The sequence below is a fragment of the Brienomyrus brachyistius genome, chromosome 22 (genome assembly GCF_023856365.1).
Source record: "Brienomyrus brachyistius isolate T26 chromosome 22, BBRACH_0.4, whole genome shotgun sequence".
Lineage (NCBI taxonomy): Eukaryota > Metazoa > Chordata > Actinopteri > Osteoglossiformes > Mormyridae > Brienomyrus > Brienomyrus brachyistius.
In genome coordinates, this window is record NC_064554.1 from 10571510 (window position 1) to 10596041 (window position 24532).

At 42.4% G+C, this 24532-nt stretch overlaps 1 protein-coding gene across 1 annotated transcript in view; it reads left to right on the forward strand.

Annotated features, from left to right (window-relative positions):
* Nucleotides 1-23986, forward strand: part of baiap3 (BAI1 associated protein 3) — a 43821-nt gene extending 19835 nt beyond the window's left edge. Inside the window, exons 3-34 of the mRNA XM_048990980.1 lie at nucleotides 3621-3708; nucleotides 4097-4177; nucleotides 4437-4544; nucleotides 5046-5105; nucleotides 5751-5817; nucleotides 6364-6577; nucleotides 7148-7192; nucleotides 7489-7566; nucleotides 7755-7860; nucleotides 7936-8043; nucleotides 8146-8238; nucleotides 8321-8424; nucleotides 10411-10528; nucleotides 11244-11368; nucleotides 12276-12366; nucleotides 12486-12542; nucleotides 13857-13954; nucleotides 14226-14277; nucleotides 14451-14602; nucleotides 14754-14877; nucleotides 16207-16350; nucleotides 16644-16739; nucleotides 16950-17165; nucleotides 17935-18003; nucleotides 18099-18178; nucleotides 18379-18487; nucleotides 18888-18959; nucleotides 19824-19907; nucleotides 20211-20331; nucleotides 20876-20999; nucleotides 21716-21921; nucleotides 22111-23986. Of these exons, the coding sequence (XP_048846937.1) occupies nucleotides 3621-3708; nucleotides 4097-4177; nucleotides 4437-4544; nucleotides 5046-5105; nucleotides 5751-5817; nucleotides 6364-6577; nucleotides 7148-7192; nucleotides 7489-7566; nucleotides 7755-7860; nucleotides 7936-8043; nucleotides 8146-8238; nucleotides 8321-8424; nucleotides 10411-10528; nucleotides 11244-11368; nucleotides 12276-12366; nucleotides 12486-12542; nucleotides 13857-13954; nucleotides 14226-14277; nucleotides 14451-14602; nucleotides 14754-14877; nucleotides 16207-16350; nucleotides 16644-16739; nucleotides 16950-17165; nucleotides 17935-18003; nucleotides 18099-18178; nucleotides 18379-18487; nucleotides 18888-18959; nucleotides 19824-19907; nucleotides 20211-20331; nucleotides 20876-20999; nucleotides 21716-21921; nucleotides 22111-22214 (3394 nt within the window). The 3' untranslated portion in view covers nucleotides 22215-23986. The remainder of the gene's footprint in view (nucleotides 1-3620; nucleotides 3709-4096; nucleotides 4178-4436; nucleotides 4545-5045; nucleotides 5106-5750; nucleotides 5818-6363; nucleotides 6578-7147; nucleotides 7193-7488; nucleotides 7567-7754; nucleotides 7861-7935; nucleotides 8044-8145; nucleotides 8239-8320; nucleotides 8425-10410; nucleotides 10529-11243; nucleotides 11369-12275; nucleotides 12367-12485; nucleotides 12543-13856; nucleotides 13955-14225; nucleotides 14278-14450; nucleotides 14603-14753; nucleotides 14878-16206; nucleotides 16351-16643; nucleotides 16740-16949; nucleotides 17166-17934; nucleotides 18004-18098; nucleotides 18179-18378; nucleotides 18488-18887; nucleotides 18960-19823; nucleotides 19908-20210; nucleotides 20332-20875; nucleotides 21000-21715; nucleotides 21922-22110) is intronic.
* The last annotated feature ends 546 nt before the right edge of the window (nucleotides 23987-24532 follow it).

Consider the following 24532-nt stretch of genomic DNA (forward strand, 5'->3'; position numbering starts at 1 on the left):
AATTGCAGTAGATCGTTTTATATGAGCCTCTGTTGTGGAGTTTTCTCAGTCGTCTCAGCTGCACTGTTACTCTTCCCAGGTCCATTGCAGTCCGTAGGCTCATTTCGTTCTTCTGCATAGCTCTCTGTGGTTCTAACTGTCAGTATTCCTTCATTGCATCTAACCTGTAGTGTATGAGCTTGGATGATCTCCCAGCAAATTCTACAGGAAATGAGAGTTTGGAAAGAAGTCGAATTTCCACAGTTAGTGCACCACCTGGGCCTCGTTGGTGCATTACTCAAACCACACGCCGAAGGGTGCATTGCGTCTAATGAATAACATTAAGTAATTTCCTGTTTTATTAGACTTTTTTGTTCTCTTTAAATCAGCTTCAAAGATATGTAAATATTCTTTTGAACAAATTCAAATCTTCTTTTGAATCTCCAAATGTAAATATGAATATTTCAGCAACGTTGTATGAACGTGTGGATGGCTGCCGCGGGGTGTGGACGCCTCCCCTGAGACCCTCAGGAAATTGACATGGCGCATGACACGAACTGAAGGGGTGATCAGATCGCCCCTGGCTTCAGCCTTAATGTCCAGCCTGTTTCCAGCACTCAGCCTTGCCTCAGGGAAATCTCCAAAGGTCTGCGATACCCCGGCAAAATCCATCACCATGGCGACCAGGGGAATCGAGCAGTCTGAGAAAAATCATCGTGAGACCCCCTCAGACTAAGCATCTCCCCATTTTGTATCACCTGGACGTAGGTATCTGCGGAATGAGGTGGAGTCGCACTGCATGTTAAGGAACATTTCGCTGGTTTTAATACGACCTGTTCAGAAATGGGCTTCTGTCAGGATTCAGGCATGGGATACATATTGTGTTCATCAGTTACCGAGGTGACACAGTTAAACTGGCCTTCCAGCTTTATGCTACTCTTCTGTTTGTGAGCATCATCCTTCTCTAGGCTTCTTACAATAAAAAAATTGTCATCTGGTAACAATAGTTAAATTAAATATCATTGTTTATTGTTTCCAAAAGCCCAGTGTTTACTTTCAAGTGGCACCTGTCCATAAATCACAGTGCTTATAAAACACAAATATATGAATTTTACTGAAATGACCGGCTAATTGAATATCCTAAATGTGCACCTCTATGTTCTCTCTGCAATCCTTTAAAGTAGACATATGGCAATCAGCCATAACATTAAAGCCACTGACAGGTGAAGTGAATAGCATTGATTATCTCAATTCAATGGCACCTGTCAAGGGTGCCATTATATATCAGGCAAGTCAACAGTCAGATGTTGAAGTTGATGTGTTGGATGTCAGCGTAAGGATCTGAGCGACGTAATGGCTAGATGACTGCGTCGCAGCATCTCCAAAACGGCAGTGTTCCCAGCATGCAGTGGTCAGTATCTACCAAAATTGGTCCAGTGGTCCAGGACATGCAGGCCCCACACACAGAGGACATGCAGGCCCCACACACAGAAGACATGCAGACCCCACACACAGAGGATATGCAGATCCCACACACAGAGGACATGCAGGCCCCACACACAGAGGACATGCAGGTCCCACACACAGAGGACATGCAAGTCCCACACACAGAGGACATGCAGGTCCCACACACAGAGGACATGCAGGTCCCACACACAGAGGACATGCAGGCCCCACACACAGAGGACATGCAGACCCCACACACAGAGGACATGCAGGTCCCACACACAGAGGACATGCAGGCCCCACACACAGAGGACATGCAGACCCCACACACAGAGCACATGCAGGTCCCACACACAGAGGACATGCAGGCCCCACACACAGAGGACATGCAGACCCCACACACAGAGGACATGCAGGTCCCACACACAGAGGACATGCAGGCCCCACACACAGAGGACATGCAGACCCCACACACAGAGGACATGCAGGTCCCACACACAGAGGACATGCAGGCCCCACACACAGAGGACATGCAGGTCCTACACACAGAGGACATGCAGACCCCACACACAGAGGATATGCAGACCCCACACACAGAGCATATGCAGACCCCACACACAGAGCACATGCAGGCCCCACACACAGAGGACATGCAGGTCCCACACACAGAGGACATGCAGACCCCACACACAGAGCACATGCAGGCCCCACACACAGAGGACATGCAGGTCCTACACACAGAGGACATGCAGACCCCACACACAGAGGATATGCAGACCCCACACACAGAGCATATGCAGACCCCACACACAGAGCACATGCAGGCCCCACACACAGAGGATATGCAGACCCCACACACAGAGGACATGCAGGTCCCACAGACAGAGGACATGCAGGTCCCACACACAGAGGACATGCAGGTCCCACAGACAGAGGACATGCAGGCCCCACACACAGAAGACATGCAGACCCCACACACAGAGGACACGACATGCACGTGGCATGTCATGTTTGCGTAGGTTGGACCACTTTACCAAACAACACTGATCTGATCACTTTGAATATCTTTTATTTGCAGTTTTATTCCTTGGCAGAATGTCTATGTATCTGTGGCAGAACAATAACCAAATGCGCTCTCAATTGCTCTTATTACTTGGTAACAGAAAGAGGTTTTACACATCGATATAGAGCAATGATAACTTTTCCCTAGAATAAATGTAACAGCCAATTATCTCTATTATTTCAAATACATCATGTTCCCTATAGTGATATTTAAGTAGTTTTCAAACAAATGAAGATTTACGATGGAGACTTTAAGTCCACTCTGCACAACTAATCAAACCTGACTAAACAAGTTTAATTCAGAAGTAAAAATATCCCATTGCTTCATAATGGGATATACAGCAAGAATCTCCCAGTGGAACCAGTGCTAAAACTGGGTGTGTGAGTGGATAATAATCTAAATTACAGTGCTTATGGGTTTAAATGATGCCACCCACGCAATCTGTGGCTCCCTAATCACTTTTCTCATTGACGAAAATTTGTGAGACTCTTCCATTTCCGACATCAGTCTAGACATCCACACATAAAGACTGTGCCTCATTTGCTTTTTCCTCGACCAGGTGCAATCCTTTCAGTGAACCAATACTGTAATACTTGCACTGACACCTTTTTACAACAGAGCATGCAATCCTAGTCCATGATGTTTTATACTGGCATGTCATAGATATGCTATTGTATTCATGGGTTTAATGCCATATAGAAATGTCTGGGAAAATCTGATTGGTTCAATGAATGGTGTCACATGTCACATGGGTGATCAAAGGAGAATGGAGGGCTTTGGTCAGCAAAGACAACCACGCCTTTATAAGGAGAGAGCCAGGCTCAAGGAAGGTCTGGTCTAGGGTAACTGGAGAAACACATGCACAGGACAGGAAAGAATAATGACAGACAACGAGGGACAGAAGGAACAAATCAGTATGAGCATGTCATGTGTCTATCTTACCCAAGATAGGCCACACCCACTTCCGGTCATGCGAGCTTACCATTGATTTAAAAGGTTTCCAAACGTCCGTATTAACTTGAAAATGTCATTGATGATCTGCCTCAATGATTCCATCTATATGTTGTTCAATACTGCAATACTTAGCAAGCATGATGGTGAAATAAACTACCCACTTTTTATTTTGTTTCAGGGTTGCTGAAGGCAATGGAGAATTTTTTGAGCGCATGAAGAACATTATCCAGAAGCAAGAGAACATGCAGCGTGCCTGTCAGACCTGGGTAATCCAAGACCTCCATAGACGACTTGGGAATTAGACACACGGCCCGTTCGTGTGCCTGTGAACACCACATATGCTAGTCTGGCTGTACGGAAACTACAGGGATTTTGCAGTGACAAGAAGAGGATGTTAATGTCTGCATAGATCTTTCTCAGTGACTGTCCTGTGTCTTCTGACATTTCAGTAATGGAATAGTATTTTATCTTAATATGTTACATGTGGTGGTGGTTTATTTATTTACAATGTTTTTTACAGTATCTGTTGCTAAATCTGTTTTCTCTCATGGGTTAGGAGTTGGGTTGATTTGCTTCTAAAAAGTTAGGACAGTAAGGCCCATGAGTAAAACTGCCTGATGGTTAGCTTAGTGCGAAGGTTCCCATCTATTACAGGGCAAAGGAGAGAGTGGAACACCTCCCCCTGCAGAGACTGTGCAGCCAGCCTGTGTTCCGGATCGAGCAAACAGGAGGGAGGTGAGCACAGCTGGAGGAAATAGGGGATTTGTTCAGGCCAAACGAAACGAGGGAATACAAAACAAAACAATGCTTTGTCATCATTTGAGTTAGGAAGTAAAATAGACAAAATATTTGATCAGATGGCAATTTTGCGCTATAATGTCAAACGTGCATGTTAACATACATAGATGTGTGCAGACATGTATGCGTGTGGATGTGCATGCATGTAGATCTTCAGGTGTGTCTGTCACTTGAGGTTCTACCTTTTGTTTTGCAGCTGGACCTTTTATATGAAGAAGTTGCGTACACTGTTGTGAACAGGGTCGGTATGCCCTCTCCAGACCATGTTACCAACGAAGAAGAGATTTTCAGCTATCTGCAGCGGGTATACATCTTAGCTTTGTCCCCTTCTGTCCTACCACAGTGAGAGATCTTTCATTATAATTTAAACATAAGAACCTAGACACAAAACATCCTGTTCTCAGCAAAGCCCCAATAAAATATTAAGCGTTCTCTAATCACGACACAAATCGAGTGCTCATTGTGATCAGTTTCAGCCTGCGAGCTTGATCTTCCGCCTCAACAAAGTGGCGATGAGAGGCAGAGATCTGGCCTCACTCTGAGGCAGGTGTGATTAGAGGCATTGCTCTAGGAGTAAATTATAGATTAAATCCAGGGCTGGGCAGCCTTTGAAGTTCAGCTTGTGTTCATCGGTGGCGTTTAGCCACATTCTACTTCCATGGCCGAGGACAGAATCTCCGCCATATGGCCGATGAGTAGCAGATGCAGGCTTTGCCGTTTATCGCTGCCACGAGAGCCAGCGGCTCACAGCTCCCTTTCTGACGAGCGCGTCAAGGCCGTCGCTGACTTTCTGCTCGTCTTTCAGGCGTTTGATATGGGAGCAGAGGAGCACGATATCATTCTACAGAGGGTCAGAGAAGCCAAGGTAAGACTTCAGTCCGATCACATTTCCTCTCCCACATTTGTTACGTTAAAACCAATTTCAACAAGAAAGACATACATAGAATCTCAGCAAACAGCATAATGGTGCCGACCTGTAGATTTAGAAGTCATTATTTGTAGTTTAATCTAATGGGGCTGTTTTAAGTCAAAAGCATTCTGGCATCAGTTAAAATGTTCATTCAGTCAGAAGGACAATGAAAGCAGCTCTTATTTTGGGCAAACAGTTATCGATAACATTGGATTAGTCTTTATCCACACTAGGAGAGAAATCTTTGCAGGGCACATTTTTCACAGCTCCTTGTCTTTTATGTAGTGACAAGGAACCTCTCTGTGTTCCAAATGTCAGTCTGAAAGAAAACACACTCCCCTCCAACAGCTGCTCTGAAAAGCTTCTCGATACACGGAAATATTGTGCCATTTAAATGTTCCACACAATGTCGTTAACCTTCACAAGCACAGCAAGTCTGATTTCACTGCACACAAAAGCACTTGCACTGCATCACTCGCTAAAAAGCATTTACTGGGTGGCGACGTGGCCCTTATTCACACTGCGCCTGCTCCGTGGTTTAAAGGCGTCAATTTGATTATAGTGAAGGTTCAGGTCTGTTCTGCTTGTTTCTCTCCACAGAGGGCAAATTTCGCCTTACGGTTGTCTGTTATGAAAGGAAAAAATCTGCTTGCTAAAGATGCTAACGGTGAGATATTTTTAGCCATCTTCTTCATTTCAGTTGAAAGAAAAGCAATTATAATGTTCAATGCATGGATACTGTATCAGAGTGTGGAAATGTAAGCATGATGATCCACCTAGGATTCCCCGCATCCTTTGTTGTTAATAATAATAATAACAATAAATAATAAGGCCAGGACAGGAAGGGACTGAATCACAGTGACCTCGCTCATCCCTCTCGACTGTTTCTATGCTGACAGATGACTGACATTTCAATTTGTCTGGTTTAACAAGCACAACACGTCCTCTATGGGACTTGTTGTTAATGAATATTTAATATGAGCATATGAATAAACTTTGACTTGTTCTTTTTTGCCTAACTGAACACTCAGAATATGAAATTAAGGGGAAGCATTGGACTAAAATCTATGAAGGAATGAAAGAAGCGAACTGACCCTCCGTGCCGAGGAATATAACTGTGATGCAAGTGTGATGACAGTGTTGTTGTTTAATTTGTTTGTCTCTTATTTTGAGGCGCTGGGCGTAATGAGATGGTTAAATCTTTAAATGGCAGGTTACAGTGACCCCTACTGCATGCTGGGGATTCTGTTGGGCCAGAGCCCCAGGGAAACTGAGGAGAGGAAGGAGAGGAAATTCAGCTTCCGTAAGAAGAAGGAGAAGGTGGAGAAACGACCCAGTGTCCGGGAAGTGCTGGCAGCCCGGAGCATCCAGGTCACAGAGGTCAAACCAGAAACCCTCAACCCCGTTTGGAATGAACATTTTGTCTTGTAGGTGCCATTCTTGTCATTTTATGTGTTACACCTTTCTTAGCTGAAGCCATTTTATGTTCCCTGAATGAGCTGTCTTACACTTTCCGCTATTTTAAATAGTCTTACTAGGTGCTTTCTTCGTTCGATGTTGCCGTGTAGCTCTCGCTCCGATGCTGCTTACCCTGCCCCTGGGCGTTCACTGGCAGCTCAGCCTTAGCCACACGTACGCCTAGTCGACCCCACAACAGCCGTTTGTAATGTGCTAGTTACCTCACTTTGGATAAAAGAAGCAGCTAAATAAATGTAAAAATGTCCAATGTCACGCTTATAGATATTAAATCCACCAAGCCATAAATCACTCAACTATCCAAATCAGTTTTATTGAGAATGTAACCTGTTGCAGTGGAAAACGTTAACTGAGATTCTTTCCTGGCTAACGTAACGGATTTTAAGTGTTAAATTGTTAGTCTTACGGTTGGTCTCGCATTTCAGCTACACATTATTATGCCGAATGATTTTATGCAGGTTTTTGGTGGCTTTCAGTTGAATCCCTCTCACATCCGGCCTTTATCTTTGTCTTTTTTACAGTGAAATTGATGACATTTACAGTGACATGCTGCATCTCGATATATGGTGAGATGACACATATGTGTATTTTGACACATTTTTGCCTAAGCTTTTAAAGTAACTAATTGTTTATCCATATCAGACGGGCTTAACGCCTGTTTAATTCAACTTTTTATAACTAACGGCTTCCCTTTCACATGACTAATGTGCCCTTTGCAAAAAAACAAGGTTTTTATTTTTCTCACAAAGTAATTTAATTTAATTTAAGTTTGACAATAAAGTCAGGAATGCACCTGATATTGGATCAAGGCACGTTCCAGAGCCCTCTGACGGGGGGGGGGGGGGGGGGCTGCCTTTCACAGGGATCACGATGACGATGTGTCTGTAGCCGAGGCCTGCAGAAAACTCAATGAAGTCAGCGGACTCAAGGGCATGGGAAGGTATTCATGAGCCATTCTAAAGACACAGTGACACAGGCTTAAACAAAACTACTGTAGGCGGCTTGGGAAAAACCAGCAGAAACAGACTTCTGCAGCAGAAGCCTTTGTTGGATTATTTTTCTCTTGTTCTATTGAGGCAATATGAGTGCATCGATTTCTCAAGCACTTGATTTTCTTGCTTTTGACAGATATTTCAAGCAGATCGCCAAGTCCGTCCGAGCCAACGGCGCCGCAGGATCTGCATCGGAGGAAAACGCAGACGACTTCCTGGGATGCCTGAACATCCCCATTAGCGTGAGAAAACCTTAAAGCGCCTACCGGAGTAACTAGCTGATGATGGGTCACTTACCCTGTCTGCTTCTGATCCAGGACATTCCGGTGGAGGGCTTTGATAGGTGGTTTAAGCTGGAGCCCCGGTCCAGCTCCTCCAAGGTGCAGGGAGAATGTCATTTGATCCTGAAGCTCTTCGCCAGCCAGGTAACCACGACTCTCGGCAGCCTAACCGTGACCCGAACGTAACCCAGCTGCAGGTCATCACTCAGGACCAACGAGTAGCTTTGTGACTTTACATTTCTCCAGAGAGATACCACTTTGAGTACGACGGAGTCTACCCTGGCTATCCATGAGAAGATCTTGAGTCAAATTTTGGAATATGAACACACTAAAGTTCAGGTAAACTAAGTCATTACCGATCTGTGATTAAAGAACAAAATTAATGAAAGCCTACTTGGTTCATGTATATTTTTCTCTACAGCCGGAACCCTATACATGGACAGGGCAGATATGTAAAACAGCGTGGACCGTGCTGTCTCACCATGCCATGCACACTGGGCTGACACGTCTGCAGCAAGCCATCATGTATGTTTATCTGAAATATAGCTGAAAAACGCAATGTCTGTATGAGGCACATACATATATACATACACACACACACACATACATATGTATATATATATTTTTTTTTTATCATTTCCATACATATGGAAAGCCATATAATTAATAAATATATCTATAAATAAAAAAATGTTTCAATAATTGATTAATAATTAATTTTGTTTTTAAATAATAATGACATTATTGTATATGATTGCTTAAATAATTCGAATTACATTTCACAATAACGTTTAACTTTTCACATTAATGCATTTCTGACCCAGCTATTTACTTCATAATGACACTTGTCATAATAATGGTGCCTCCTGTCAATCGCTTTGAGGGGGACAGTATTGAGCTTGTGATTGGATCAAGTGTTCCATGCATGGGCGTCGCCGCCATTGAATCTGAGGGGGTCGTGTCCCCCTCACATTTCATAATTATTCGTTTGGACCCCCCTACATTTAACATAATATATTAGTTTTACGCCAGTGTGCACCCCCCCTCCCCCCCCCGCCCCCCCCAAATTCAAAATTCTTCTGATGCCCTTGGTTCCACGTCTCTAACTCAGCATTAGTTAGCATTACAGAAACATCGAACATGTGGAACGCCGTCAGAATGTGAACCGGGAGAGAGCATGCGTAAAAATAAATGTAAAAATACCCGTTTTCAAAGACTTCAGCAAATGATGCTCGTTAAATGTGCATAAATGTTTGCATGCTGTGAAGTATGACCTCAAGCTTATGGAATCAGCTACACTCAGTTCAGAGCATGTGACACTAAAAATACTGTCACACTACTAATAATATTGATCCTTTTAGCCTTAAATATATTACAGTTACGAGCTGATTACTATATGTGCCCCTGACTCAATATGGTGTGTAATTCCTATATCTCTCCCCCCATTTGACATATGATTTATGCCAGAACACATGTCAGTGCAGAGTGCAGTGTGTGGTAAACTGCATTGTGAACGACAGTGCATCTTTCTCCCCACAGCACCAAGAAATAAGTCTGAATCTGTTGGGAAGTTGGTTCAATATCAGAAATAAAGAAAGGCCACGTGCAGATGCATAGAGGAGGAGAATGCAGTGCTGAGATGTTTCTGTTTTCTGCTCCGCTGATCTATGCGTCCTGCTACTGACCTCCATGGCTTCCCGGCACTTTCCAAGCTACTTCCTCTATCTGCTAGGCGGAATAATGAATCACAAGGGATTAGCAAATCACAGGCTCAGTCCAGCCCCCCTCAAAGTGATTGACAGAGCTCTCAGTTATTATCAGAAGTGGCATCATGAAACAAAGAGAACTTAACTAATAGCTCAGACTTGTTAAAATCTTATCTAGCTCTGATTTAATGGAACCCAGGGTTTTAGCTTGCAAAACACTAGCAGGAAGACTATTCCATGCTCTGACTACACGCTGTGTAAAGAACTGCTTTCTCAAAACCAATGTAAAAAGTTCTCCCGCTAATACCCACCTATGGCCACGAGTTCTAGTATTTAAACTAATATTAAAGTAGCCATTTGCCTGAACAGCATCCCGACCTGTTAGAATCTTATATACCTGGATCATGTCCCCCCTTAGTCTCCTTTGCTGGAGGCTGAACAGCTTCAGCTCAGCTAACCTCTCCTCATAAGACATTCCCCTAAGACCAGGAATCATTCTTGTAGCCCTTGTATGTGTGTATATATATATATATATATATATATATATATATATATATATATATATATATATATATCCATCCATCCATCCATCCATTTTCCAAACCTCTTATCCTACTGGGTCGCGGGGATATATATATATATATACACACAAGGGCTACAAGAATGATATATATTGAGTAATATGGTCGTTCCATACATACCATCTACATTGCTGGTGATATTTAGGGCCAAAATGAGTCAACGCCTCATGTTAATGTCCCGCTGGCTGATGATCATTCCCTGCTCATGTTCTTGTGGTCTGCAGACGATGGCTTTGTTACAGCAGACACCACCGCTCTCAGAGCATGTGTTACGCCGCCCTCCTGGAGCTCCTGAAGGACATCGAGAAGGCGTGGGATGCCCCAGTCTTAGAGAGGCAACTGGTCAGCGATTCCGCGAAACCTCCCTTCTGGTCCTACGCGTCTGTGTCCAGAGGCAGAGCACCACAACTTTCCAAAATTACCCTTAGTCTCTTGCAGAAGATAATTCAGACACAGACATAATTAGCACTAACGGCTGTCATGTCCACTAAGGATTACGTAAAACAGCATTACGTGAGTTAAGACATGGGACTCAATCCACACATTTCTTCCGTTGTCTGCAGAGGTCGATATTAAACAAAAAAAAATTTGCTACTAAATTATATGTTTTTGTATGCAATTTATAGTTTAAAATTCCTCAATACTATATATTAATTATAAGAAATGTGAATCTCACTCTTGTATCATGAATCTGACGGTCTGAAGGGAATCAGCACTGAATATATAATTGCGAGAAAGTGAAAATGAGACAATGTAACATATAAAACGATTCAAACACCTGTAATTATGACATATATACACATATATTACGTATTATATTATTCCTTAAAGTAAATAACGCAATATAACAAATTCAGGAGTATGTGTAAGGAAGTACTCATCTAGAAACGAGCTGTTCAGAACTGAATTATCTTCTTTAGTAACCGATTTAGTAATTGAGACTGAGAACCCATCAAGCATTAATGCCTTTTTGTGTATTAAATGTGGCATGGAATCGTACATTGACCACGAACATTGACCACGAACACTGAGGTGTTATTTGTTGGGATTTTCGCAGGAGAGGATCCTGGCAGAGAGTTTCCGGCTGCACACAGATTACTGTCTGTCCCTGTTAAAGCGTCTGCGGAAGCTTTTCCCCGTCTGCAGTGCCGTGGCCGTTTCTCGCTGCGACCTCATGCTGAGGTAAACTGACGCTATGACCTTTCTTAGTGTGACAGTATAGCAGCAGGACTAAATGACATCCGACAAAACGTCTGTGACTGGACGGGAATGTCGATTTCACAGTAGAAAACGTATGCGATTCCAATGCATTCAGTTGCGTCAATTGTTGCGACAGATGTCTGTTATTAATGCATCAGTCCGATGCATTTGAGATCAGAATTGTTCACATTCAGTCGGATGTGAGACAGGGATATTATGCCTCGGTGCTTCTTAGTTAACTTAGATAGATAGATTTATTTAATTTTTAAAAGAAATGTTATTAGCCAGCACATTTCATCAGCGTTATCCTGTGCCTTGCAGAAACTGCTTTTAAGAGCAGAGTTAAAAGTAATATCATAAGTTAGAATTGATAAGATGTTTGTTAGAGTTCAGGGGGTGGTGTGGAGGTTGGCGCTCACACCTCTGGGAGCTGGGTTCCAGTCTCTGCCGTGGCTCCATGTGAGTGGAGTTTGCATGTTCTCCTCATGTATTCATGGGGTTACCTCTGGGGACTCCTGTCCCCTCCACAGTCAAAAACCACACCAATTTACCAGTGTGTGTGTGTGTGTTCTGTGTGATGGGTTTGCGACCCATCTGGGGTAGTTCCCTGCCTTGCCCCTGTAGCCTCCAGAATAGGCTTTGGAACCCCCCCCCCACCACAGTTGGATAGTTCAAGGATGGATAGACAGTAGGACAGTCTTATATTATTAGATTTAATTCTAAATATGGTGGAGAATATATGTTGGCCTAGTAAACATGGCAATAAATCTGCTAAATTTGTGGCAGGTTTGTCTCCATGAAAATGCTGAGCCAGCAGTCTGTGGTTGTGTTACCAAACCTCTGCTTTCGCCGTTCTTGATAATTTCAGGACTTTGCTGTTTTAATGCAGGGGTTTGGGCTACCTGCTAAACATGGAGGCGTATAAGGCTGTGTGTCCCGACCGGAATGAGATCCCTTTGGAAATCACCACTGTGATCAAGGTACCACCCTGAGAATATAACGCATAGCGACGGGCGCATCCCGCCACAGCTATGTGGCTGTTTCCTTTTGTTTGCACTTGGGGACGTTTCGCCTTTTGATGCATATTTTTATCTAACAGAAGAGTACGGCTGAATGGTACGAAGGGACCATTTCACACTTTAAACCAGATGAAGGGGTGAGTTTTAAAAAAGAGAAACTTCAGGTGTTTAGGAATTTGAACTAGTAACTGAAAAGGGAAATGTGAAATGTTTAAAGCTATTTATTTGGGTAGTAAGTATAGATTTGTTCAGAAAAAAACACAGAATTTGACATTAGAATATATGCTAATGAACTCTAACACAATAAAAAATAATGACAAAATCAATAGGGTCATATCATCTACGCTGTTTAGACCTTAAATACAAGAATTTCTTCAGTTTTTCAAAAAGTTACCGACGTCTTGTTAGATGGCTGGATGAACACGCTTCAGTCCCCAGAGCTCACCTCAGAGGCACCTCAGCCATTACATGTATTCATTAAATGTCACCACCAGCTCACTTAAATAATCAACCTAATTAGTTAAATATCTCAATGAGGTGTTGATTAGCGAACCATGGTATGCTAGTGGTTGAGTTAATACAATAGTTCTGGAAAAAATTAAGAAACCACTTATTATTATTTTTTAAATCTGCATTGTTAAATCCTGGTTTAATCGTGGTTCTGCTGGCAGAAGGCTACACTGTGAGGAAGACTGTTTCCAGGCTCAAAGTTTCTAAGACAGCAGTACACAAGAACAAGGTGAAGCAGGAGACACTGGAAACGACTAGAAACCAGCCAGGTAGAGGGCAGAAGCAATTGTCTAATGTATGTAAAGACCGCCAACTTATCTGGCAGTGCCTGATAAATCAGAGGACGACCTCAAGTGATCTTCAAAAAGAATGGGAATCATTAAGTGCAGCTGTGAAGTGCACTGCTAGGACAGTTCGTATCAGGCTCCTAGAAGCAGGACTGAAGTCCCATAAAGCAAGGAAGAAGCCCTTCATCAAAGAGAAGCAGGGAAGAGTCAGGCTGGAGTTTGCAAAAAATAGTTCATCCATCCATCCATTTTCCAAACCACTTATCCTACTAGGTCGCGGGAAAAATAGTTCATTTTACATAGAACTGTAAACTGAGAAATGAATGGAACTAAAATTTTTGCTGTGGTCTCTTAATTTTTTCCAGAGCTGTATATGGATAAACTAGATGGTTACAGTTGGAGAGGGTTTGAAAAGGCTCTACTAACACACTTTGCCAAACATAAAATCATAATTTTACACCTACAGGAAGATCACTTAAACACATTGTTCTTCGGCAGAAAAGATTTTCCCACGGTGCTGTATATATGTGTATAAAAAAATTAAGCGAATGAAGCTAATTCTAGTAATTCGTATCAAGTCAAATCCATTCAGAAAGGTTGTTCCCAGTCGTGTTGGAGTTCTCTGATTTACCTGCTGCCTTCCCTTTACTGAAGACGCTGGAGCAGCAGTTGGGACGCCTGGTCCTGGTAGTCGATGCTGTCTGCGCCGACGTGCAGAAAGGACATGTCGTCTATGACAAGATCTTCTCCAGGTAGCGTGGAATCTCACTGAATGCAAATGTGGGATTTTTCTATTTTGGTAGCCAGATATTGAAAGAGTTAGGTGATGGACTACAGAGGTTTGACAGTTCTCAAGAAAGTCTTTCAAATAATGGCTAAGAACAGTGGCTGATGTTTAGTTTAATTCCTATTGCCTAGAATGATACCAATATAATTACATTTGAAAATACATGGCTGACCGAAATTATATATGGAATGAATAAATTAATAATTCGCCTTGTTGTTGCTTTTTGTGCCTTCTAGTTCGGTGAAAGTGGATTTTTTCAGCACCTCCTATCGTCAGCTGGAAAAGCTGGTGTGTATCCCGATTCCATACTGACATCAGATGCAGACATTATGTGGGCGCATTCCACCATGTATGAGGATAAGCATACATAGTAAAACATACATATTTCACTGATCCAAGGTTGGTTGCCTTTGAAAGTTTCACTTTGAACCAGAATCAGTTGTGCTGTGCAATTCCTCTAGGTGGCAGATGATGTGAGTGTGCTCATGGAGAAGGTGTGTGGAACTCTTGAACAAGAAGGCTCTCGGCTCTCGCAGACCATGGGTGAAACACTCTTCGAGCTCTACATATCTCTGAAAACACTCAGGCTCTGCAGGGAATTTCTTCCCCCTAAGTAAGTGCCAGGCCAAGCATTTTAGGCAGATTAACTAGCATGATAATTATTTGAAATAATAATAAAACTGTTAACCAGTTCGCCGATTTCTTCGCTACTCATAATGGCCAAAGCTTTTTTCTTAAACTATATGTCGTTGGCTTCTTTTCAGGGAAACTCGAATGCTGGCCCTGACTGATTCTCATAATTGGTTCAAGACCTCCATTCACAAGTGGCTGCAAATCGTTCACGAAAAGTCATGTGACAGGATCCGTAGAGCGGTGGAGCTAGAGAATGTGAGTTTGTTTGGGTCTAATGGAATAGCGAGAAGTTCTCCATCAAGGTAAAGCCTTTGGCTGTGTAGTGTCACTCAGGTTTGAAGAACCTAAATATAAACATATAAAATATAAGAAATAAAATATAAAATATAAGCGATGCACAAAATATCGGAATTTTGAAGCAACTGAAGCACCATTACAAATGCAGCTACAACGGGGAATTGTTAAATAGTTAAATGCTACATACTACTGTTCTTGTCAGCAGTCAGCAGTTTCATATGCCCAGTGGTGGTCAGCATCCCGCTAATCCGCTCACCTCTAATTACCAAAGCTAACGTTTTCGGTAGCGGATTAGTGATTATCGAAGTTAACTTTTCGCTTAGCTGTGCCCTCCACTGGATATGCCGGCTTTCGAAGCAACACAACCAACAGCCACGAAACGTTATTGAATGCTTCAGTGGGTCCGATCACCAAAAATGACGACAGCACATGCCAAACATGGACACACGTTATCAGCAGACAGTGGTCTCATGTTAAAGGTCATCAACGGGGGTTTGACATTTAGCAGCATACTAACACCACATAAGTACCTCAAAATTGAATGTTCACCTCTGTGGCCAATTTTCTATAAAACTGTACTTGGTAAGTTTCTCTCAGAAGATGCTCTTCATCCAAGGCAAATGCACAGTGATGCCTCACCTGTCATGAAGAGGACAAACACTGGACCCCTTGAGCGATGTGTACATGTAACGTCACCTGAGTCACCAGCCCCCTATTCTCCTGCATCCAAAGGGGTACATTTTTAGAAAGCCATAGGAAGCCTCCAGCTGACGATGTCTGTCGACATGGCCAGACAGCTCATGGCAGCCAGTGCATTTTACACGGTCACTGCAACACGAAGTGATTTCGCAGGACCAGGTTCACCCTGCAGTGCAAGCACTCTTCCCCTTAATGTTCCAGTGCTCCAGGATGGTGCTACCGCCATACGCACTTTGAAAACAATTCAGTACTGGTTTCTTCTATGGCCTAGACTTAATTGAAGGGATTGTGGATAGAGTGTGGAGTAGATTTCCATCTCCTAAAAGCATTGGAGACTTTTTTTCTTGAAGATCCCGATATGTGCTGGTGTTATAAGAGTAACCGTCCTTCTTATCGGGTCCTTGATATTATTTGTACGTTGTGCAGTGTTTCAATAATTTTATCCACCTCCATTAGCGCCATAATTGAAAGAACTATTGCTGTAGCTCTTTTGTTACTTTTAAGATCTGCTTATCAGCTGCTTCCTAGGATGTAGATCTGTTTGTGTGGCAGAAAGTGACGTGGTCTTCGCCCCTCTGATTGGCACAGCTGGAGGCCGTCCACAGCCTGCAGAAGCACAGCAGCTCCGCTGTGGACATCACTGCCTGCTTCAGCCAGGTCTGTGACTTCTGGGCACAGCTGGCCTGGCCTGACTCTGCGGGGGCCTTCATCTTAGTGACCCGTCTGACAGATGTGAGTGACACCCATGTCCCGCTGAGATCTCTGTCACGAGCTTGTGGACTGTCTGGCAGGGAGCTCGAGGGGAGCGAAAACATGGACCGGCCGTGGGTCCCCCGAGGAGCGGATTGGGAAACACTGGTCTACACAAATCTCATTCATCATGATGCTCCGCTTTGGTTGAATAATAGAAAATATAAAATGCCTAAATATAGTCTTTTTGTCATTTCTCTTTCTGGTAAAATAACATCTCAAGTAAAGCATTGAAAACAAAAAGCATAAATTCAATGCGTGTTTGTGGGTTACAGGATTTCTGCAGCGCGGCTGTGTGGTACTCTGAGCTGATCCGGCGTAAGATTGAAAGGAATCAACCAGGACAGGAATACAAGAATTTTATCCTCCAGGTAGCGACCCTGGATGATTTCCTAATTCTCTCATGTTAAACTGGTCCAGGAACCAAAGCACAAACTCCCACATGTTTCTGTGGATATTTTTTTCATTAAAACTCTTTCTTACGCATCTTTCTCCTGTTATTTATTGAGTACGTAATCCCAAGTTCTCCTTGGTGAAAGTCCCTCATGATTTCCCTGCTCTCTCATCTTTTCTCCCCACAGGTCTGCGTCGCCCTGAATAACATTGAGCATTTGTGCTCGTTTCTGGGGAACCTGCCGAAGGACCTGGACTGGAGGGGACTGGAACTGGCCATGGAGGAGTCTTGTGGGCCTGAGGGGAGGGAGCAAATGAACAAGGCCCTCAATGCACAGCTCTACAATATCGACCTGGACCTGCAGAGGGAGACCAAACGCATGATCACAAACCTCACTGACAAGGTACTGAGATCAGCCTTCCCTGATGTGTCAATCAGCTTGCAAAACATAAATAAGACAGCCCACACCCTGTGAATAGTGGCAGTTCGTGGGTGTAACGTGACAACAAGCATGCCCCCCCCCCCCAGAACATGCCTGAAATAAAATAGGCTACTTGTGTCTGAAAAAAAAGTGATATATATATATATATATATATATGTATTATTAACATATACGGTGCTCACAAAGAAAATCTTGGGACCCTTGCTTAATTCAATAAAAATATTGCAAATTTATTGGTTTTATATCAATAATACTTTATTCATTTGTTTACTAAAATATATATCCCACTATAAACAACAGTAAATTTTTTATTAAAACATTCCTTTTCGAGTAGTAATAAACTGAAACCCAAATTACGCTTCTATAAGAGCTGTTCCAAGTTGAAAACTTCACTGACAAGCAGCCTCATTGGGGGCTTTTTAATTAGTAACACATTCGTAAGTAAACATTTGTGTTTAGCGTCCCATTGGGAGCCAATGACCACAATTGCAATTAATGGCAAAATGGCAGGAACAGAAAATAATGAGTCAGTCAGAAAAGTTATGGCACTTAATAAAAAGAAAGTGTTTTTGTGGAAGAAGTGAGCGGATAAGTTGCCAATAGACTTTTGTTATGAAACCAAGCATTTACAAGATTCTTGCAGGTTTAAGGAAGCGTCCCGGTTGCTTGCTATGAGCCCTGTGTATCGCCATTTCCTCCTCTCTGTTGTTCCCTCTCCCTGGAATGGCAGATGCTTTCAGATCTGAAGAAGTACATCCAGCACATCACCCTATCCCCGGATTCAATTAGAAATGATGATGTGAGTCGGCCTGCCCTTCCCTTCCTCCTTCTGTACCATGTGACTCGGGCCATTCTCCTCCCCCTGTCACCTGTGCCATTTGCTCTGCGTTTCAGGCCGTGTCCCCCTTGATGAAGTACCTGGACGACGTCCTGATCATCCTCAGTAATTCACTTGTGAAAGAAAATCTGAGCAGGTGACCTATTCAATATCTTTTTTAGGCATTTTATAGATATTTTTTCTACGTGACATTTTGTCTCCATGATACCTCTGTTATCTCCTTTATGAACCTGTATTCAATTAGTTATACCTGTTCTAACCATTTAAAAGTGGTGTCAATGATGTTCATTCTCTCAGGGCTTGGCTGTTCTCATCGACGCATATTTTATTTCCCAGAGTGTTGCAGAGTTTGTGGGCTCTGCTTCTCCGGATGATTTTTGACACCGTAGCAGAGAACCGTGGAGTGCAGATGGAGTTCTACGGAAGATTCCACTACACGGTGGAGGTCAGTGACGGGCAGGTCTGTTAGGATCAGGGACCTGCAGGTAGCCAGGAGGTTATGTCATCTTGTCATCCCAAGTCGGTCATTTTGGCTGCTATAGTATTTATAGTAGGGTAGGCAAGTCCAAAAATAAATGCATTGACCTCAGTTTTGGTACGGAGGAACACACAGGAAGGACACACAGCATGCTGTCCATTTTCCATTTGAGATGTTTCTTATGTAATACTAAGCTTAGGGGGGTGAAGGGTTCTAGTATGGATCTGGTTGTTATAGAAGTCTCTGCAGTAGGAGTACTCGTAAGTTGAATAATGTCATGTGATACTGTTAACTGTAACGCTATATATTTTGTGTGTGAAGAGGTTGTTCGGAGGTCAGCAGTAAATTGATACTATACTATACACAGGCTCTGGTAGAGTTCTTCCACGCTGAGGGGGAAGGGGTACCTCTGGAGGACCTCCGGAATTCAGACTTCAAGGTACTAGTGCCACACCGGGCTGCTCTTATAAAATGCTTTCACACCGCAGGAACCAGAACCTTTTTTTCTAGAACCAGAGACATTTGTCATGTTCACGCCACAGTAACTCGGTCCGAATGTAATTCCTCTGAGGCAGTTCCGTAACCCTTTTTAAGTACTACTCCAAACTGGGTACTTTTCATTTGAACATTAACTACTGAGGAGGCACTTACAGTGATATCTTGCTGATTGGTTGGTGCTTACAGCGATATCTTGCTGATTGGTTGGCGCTTACAGCGATACCTTGCTGATTGGTTGGCACTTACCTGTACAGCGATGCCTTTCTCATTGGTTGGCACTTACAGCAATACCTTGCTGATTAGTTCACCACAAGCACTGGGCTAACTTGGAAGTTGCATGGAAGTGTAGGAAGAGTTGTAGAGCAAGTAGCAGAAGTAGCAGAGCAAAATTCGAGCAGATTATTGGAATTCATTTTGTACGTCAGTTACATTTAATGCATCAATTAGTGAATTTTTTACTTGTGTCTCCATTTTTCGGCATAGGAAGATTCGATCAATAAGCTATATATACTTTTGTCTAATATTGCCAGTGCCAGCAGTGAAACTTGCCAGCACTTATTAACGGAATTACGTTACATAATTGTTTATTCTGCATGCTGTGTATAGAAGTGCTTATTTAGCATAAATGTTGCAGGTCATGTTGTATGGTGTAAAAGCGACATATGAAACTAGCCATGAGCTACAGAAGTTCCCGGTCAAGACAAGGAACTTGTAAACCGGGACCAGGTTCTGGAACTTTGGTGTGAAAGTACCTATAGCTGATGCCCTCTCAGGGTGAACTGATTCAGTACCTGTGCTGTTCCAGGCCCTGGAGGAGGAGCTGAGACTAAATAAGTTCTCATCTAATGAGCTGATTGAGCAGTATTTCCTGGAGAAGATCTCCCAGCAGGTAGAGAAGAAGCTGTGTCAGAGGGCTCTTGGAAGAGCTTCTCCTTATTAATGCATGCAAGGCGGCTTTAGTCCATATTAACATCTTTTCTCCCAGTCGTGTTACTATTTATAATCCCAGCACATAAATTGCAGAATGAAAGTAATAATCAAGGACTGAATAGATTAGATTCTGATATTGCTCTGTGACCTTCTTTAGTGTTGGGAATGTGGTGGATGGTGGATCTGATATTGTGCTCCTGAATCTTCTGTGTTATTTTATTCATGGAAATGTAGATTCATATTTAATTCACCTGCCTTGCAGAAAACACTGAAGCACAGTAAGTTTGGGCGGATTAGTGTCAAGTTTTACTATGAGCCCTCTGATCAGCGGCTGACCGTGGAGATTCTGCATGCAGCTGACATTATCGCCTTGGATGCCAATGGTTAGTGCAGAGTGATGCCCGTGAATGATGGCCGTGAGCGGTGCTAGTGAGTGATGCCCGTGTATGATGTCCACGAGCAATGCTCGTGAGCGATGCCCGTGAATGATGTCCGCAGGCAATGCTCGTGAGCGATGCCCGTGAATGATGTCCACGAGCAATGCTCGTGAGCGATGACCGTGAATGATGTCCACGAGCAATGCTCATGAGCGATGACCGTGAATGATGTCCGCAGGCAATGCTTGTGAGCGATGACCATGAATGATGTCTGCGAGCAATGTTCATCAGCGATGCCCGTGAATGATGTCCACGAGCAATGCTCGTGAGCGATGCCCGTGAATGATGTCCACGAGCAATGCTCGTGAGCGATGACCGTGAATGATGTCCACGAGCAATGCTCGTGAGCAATGACCGTGAATGATGTTCATAAATAATGCCGTTGTGCATGTGGGTCCCCAGCAAACCTGTGCTGCCACCCTTAATAATAATAATAATAATAATTATTATTATTATTATTATAATTTCAATGTTGCTTGGTTGCCCCAAGGACTGAGCGACCCATTTGTCATTGTGGAGCTCTGTCCTCATCATCTGTTCCCCAACGCCAAGAGTCAACGCACACAAGTGAAGCCCAAGACTCTCCACCCCGTTTTCGATGAGTTCTTCTACTTGTGAGCGACAACCGTTTTTTTCAATACCATTTATCGACTTGAGCAAGAAACTAGATAAATGATTGAATAAAATGATAATGGATGTAGTGTTTATAATTTTGTGAAACAGGAAAAGCCTAAAATCCCCAAAATTCTCCTGCTATGCATATTTGCACAGGAAACTACAGTAAATTTTCAAATGTTAGATGGAATTTCTTGACAACCCCTTAGACATGCAAATACACGCAATATATCATCTGTTTAATTACAGTATTGCATTTATAAGATAGATGCACACATACCGAATTGAAAAATCCCGAAAGCATAACTGTAAGTATTTCTATGGAATATTGATGAATCTTATGTGATGTGTACCCTTACACACACCTTATTTGGTTATCCAGCAATGAGAGGTTGTTTCAGTGCTTAGAGAATGTCGGCAAACAAAGCCAGCATTCAAAAAAAAAACTTAAATCATTCTCCAAATTCCTACTCCTTTTCAGCCCACACCTCAAAAGTTGCTCAAGAAGTGAAGACGGATGTTACAAATATCCATTGTTTGCTGCTACCCCTTTCATACACAGCTGTCTATTATAATCTGCGCACTAATGCTAACATAACAGTGTGCGCATTCTTATTTATTCTAAAACGAATGTTATAGTACGGCTGATTATGTTTGTGCTTTGTGCTGGATATTGCCGCCCTCATGACATCATCTTCTGTCACGCCACCTGCAGTCACGTCAGCCCAGAGCAGTACAGACACAGGTGCGCCTGTGTCACCTTCACTGTGATGGATTACGATTGGCTGTCCACCAACGACTTTGCAGGGGATGCTGTGGCACCTCTCAGCGACTTCTGCTGGCCGGGCCGGCCCAATGCCACTGGCGCAGCGAAAACCCTGCCGCCCGCTATCCTGCACCTGACCCGGCAGAAACCCAGTGGTAAAGTACCCGTGTTCTCCATCCCAGGCATACCAAACCTCGGCTAACATGCAGGCAATGCAATCCTAAGCATGGCCGTGTTGCCGTATATTTCCAGATCGACAAATTGACCTGCTCTGACCACAGAGTGACTCTGTAATTCTTTGGTTTTTTTTTTTCTCCATATAAATCCTCTTTGTTCCAACACAGAGAAACCCATTGTCAAAATGCTAGAGGCAAGAACTGCGGACAAGGAGGCACAAGAATTTTCAAGAAGATTCAAAGAAATTGAAAAGTCCATGGAGGAGGAGTGATTAGTCTGCTGCTTGCTTTTCTACTTGTCAAACTGTTTACTATATTAAAAAAATACTATTTGTCATATGTGTATTTTTAAGTGTTCTTGGGAAAAGTAATATACAGAATCTTTGGTATTTTCTCTGTAGATGAATGCTATCTAGCATTGTATTTTCTTTCTTTTAATATAGTATTTAATAATATGCATATTACCTGTGAGGAAAGTGTTCACTGAAAAGTCTTGTAACTGTGTAATACTGTTCATATTTAATAATTAGCTGTTTCTGTTTTCCGAGACCATGGGTGACAAATGTAGAAGGTGCAAAAAAATAATCTGTTCTGGACTCACAGCTTATGAATGTTAAATCTTTATTACTCAGTTGTACTGGGCAATGTTGCTTTTTCTCCCGTTTTGTGTTAGCTGTTTAAAAAGTAAAAGTCATCTTGTACTTGCGGTCTGTTTTTATATCAGCAGTGATGCACAGCAGTCTGTTTCCGTGATGTTTTTGTTGTTTTGAATAGTACAAAAACTCTGTGAAATTTCCCGTAGCCTTAGTTGGCCCTTTTTCTGAAGCGCATTGCTGGAGACACAAATCTGCAGTTGTGTGTCTCATAAGACTTGAATAAAAAACATGCACATACCTTTGAGATCATGTTCACATTTTCATATCACAGTTTATGGATGTTTTATTTAATTGCTGCTAGGTCACATATGCTTTGGCTATTATACAATTATTATAGAATTAAAAATAAACAGAAGGCTGCAGTAACCCAGGAAGCTGTCCCAGCAGATATGGGCGACACGAGCCTGAGATGACATTCCATTACACACACACACCCACAGACACACACACACACGCGCACACACACACACACACACTCACAGACACACACACGCACACACACACGCGCACACACCCACAGACACACACACACACACACCAACGCACACATACACACACACACTCATGCACACATGCACATACACACACACCAGCGCACGCACATACACGCAAATACACACACACACGTATAGGATTTTAAGCCTGACACTAGAGGTGCGAGGCAATAGTGTTACTATGACTAGATTTAGAGCCAACATTTAACAGAGCAGGAATCCATCGATCATTAACAATTTCTTCTCATTTACTAATATTTATTTCTCATTTATTTTTTTTTCAGGTAGATCTTACAATCATTAGCAATCCCATCATTTTCCTCTTTGTCCTTTTCATAAGGATCCCTACACTATGCTGTACATCACAGTACATACACATCACAGTACATACAGATTACAGAACACACACATCGCAGTACATACAGATTATAGAACATACACATTACAGTACATACACATCATAGTACATACAGATTACAGAACATACACATCATAGTACATACAGATTATAGAACATACACATTACAGTACATACATATCATAGTACATACAGATTATAGAACATACACATCATAGTACATACACATTACAGAACATACACATCACAGTACATGCAAATCATAGTACATACAGATTACAGAACATACACCTCATAGTACATAAAGAGTACAGAACATACACATCACAGTACATGCACATCACACAGGAGCTTATGTTATGTTACTTGGGAGAACAACCTTCTACACAGCAAGATCACAGAGGTTGTGCACTTTGCTTTCTTAAAAGCTGTATCCCGATGTGCTGGGTTTTCACAAATTTTATTCAGGGTGTTACTTTATATTATTGAAAGTATGTTACATCACTGAAATGCAACAGGAACTATGCTATTGCAGAATAAGGTAATTGTTAAGACTGTGTCTATGAAATTAAATAAAAATCCTTTATCAAAAGCAGAACTGAGGACTGTTTTGAATTTATCGAATGATCTTAATTTACATTGAATATTATTATTCATATTTCACTTATGAGGGTTTTCTCTTTTTTCCATTCAGTATTTTCATTTAGATCCTTTTTCTCAAAAAAAAAAAGTGAATTACACAAATGAATTTATGTACACATTTTAGTAATTTCAGTAATTTCTTTAGTAAAAAAAATAATAATTATGACCAAGATAGCGTACAGTTGATTATAATTCCCCATAATCAGTGATTTCAACAAAGAGGAGCAGCAGTATGCTAGTCGCAGCTAGGTGTCCCCACTAACACAAATATGAATTCCACGTTTCAAAAACAGAAGTAATGAAAGAGTAATTTGTTTAATTTCAACAGCCATCCTAATTCTCTTGAATCATTTTCTTTCTCAGCTCGTCTCCAGAATTCTTCAGCAGAAATGCCCACTGCTCTGATCCTTCCCTTTGCCCTTTCTCTTACTCCAAGTCAT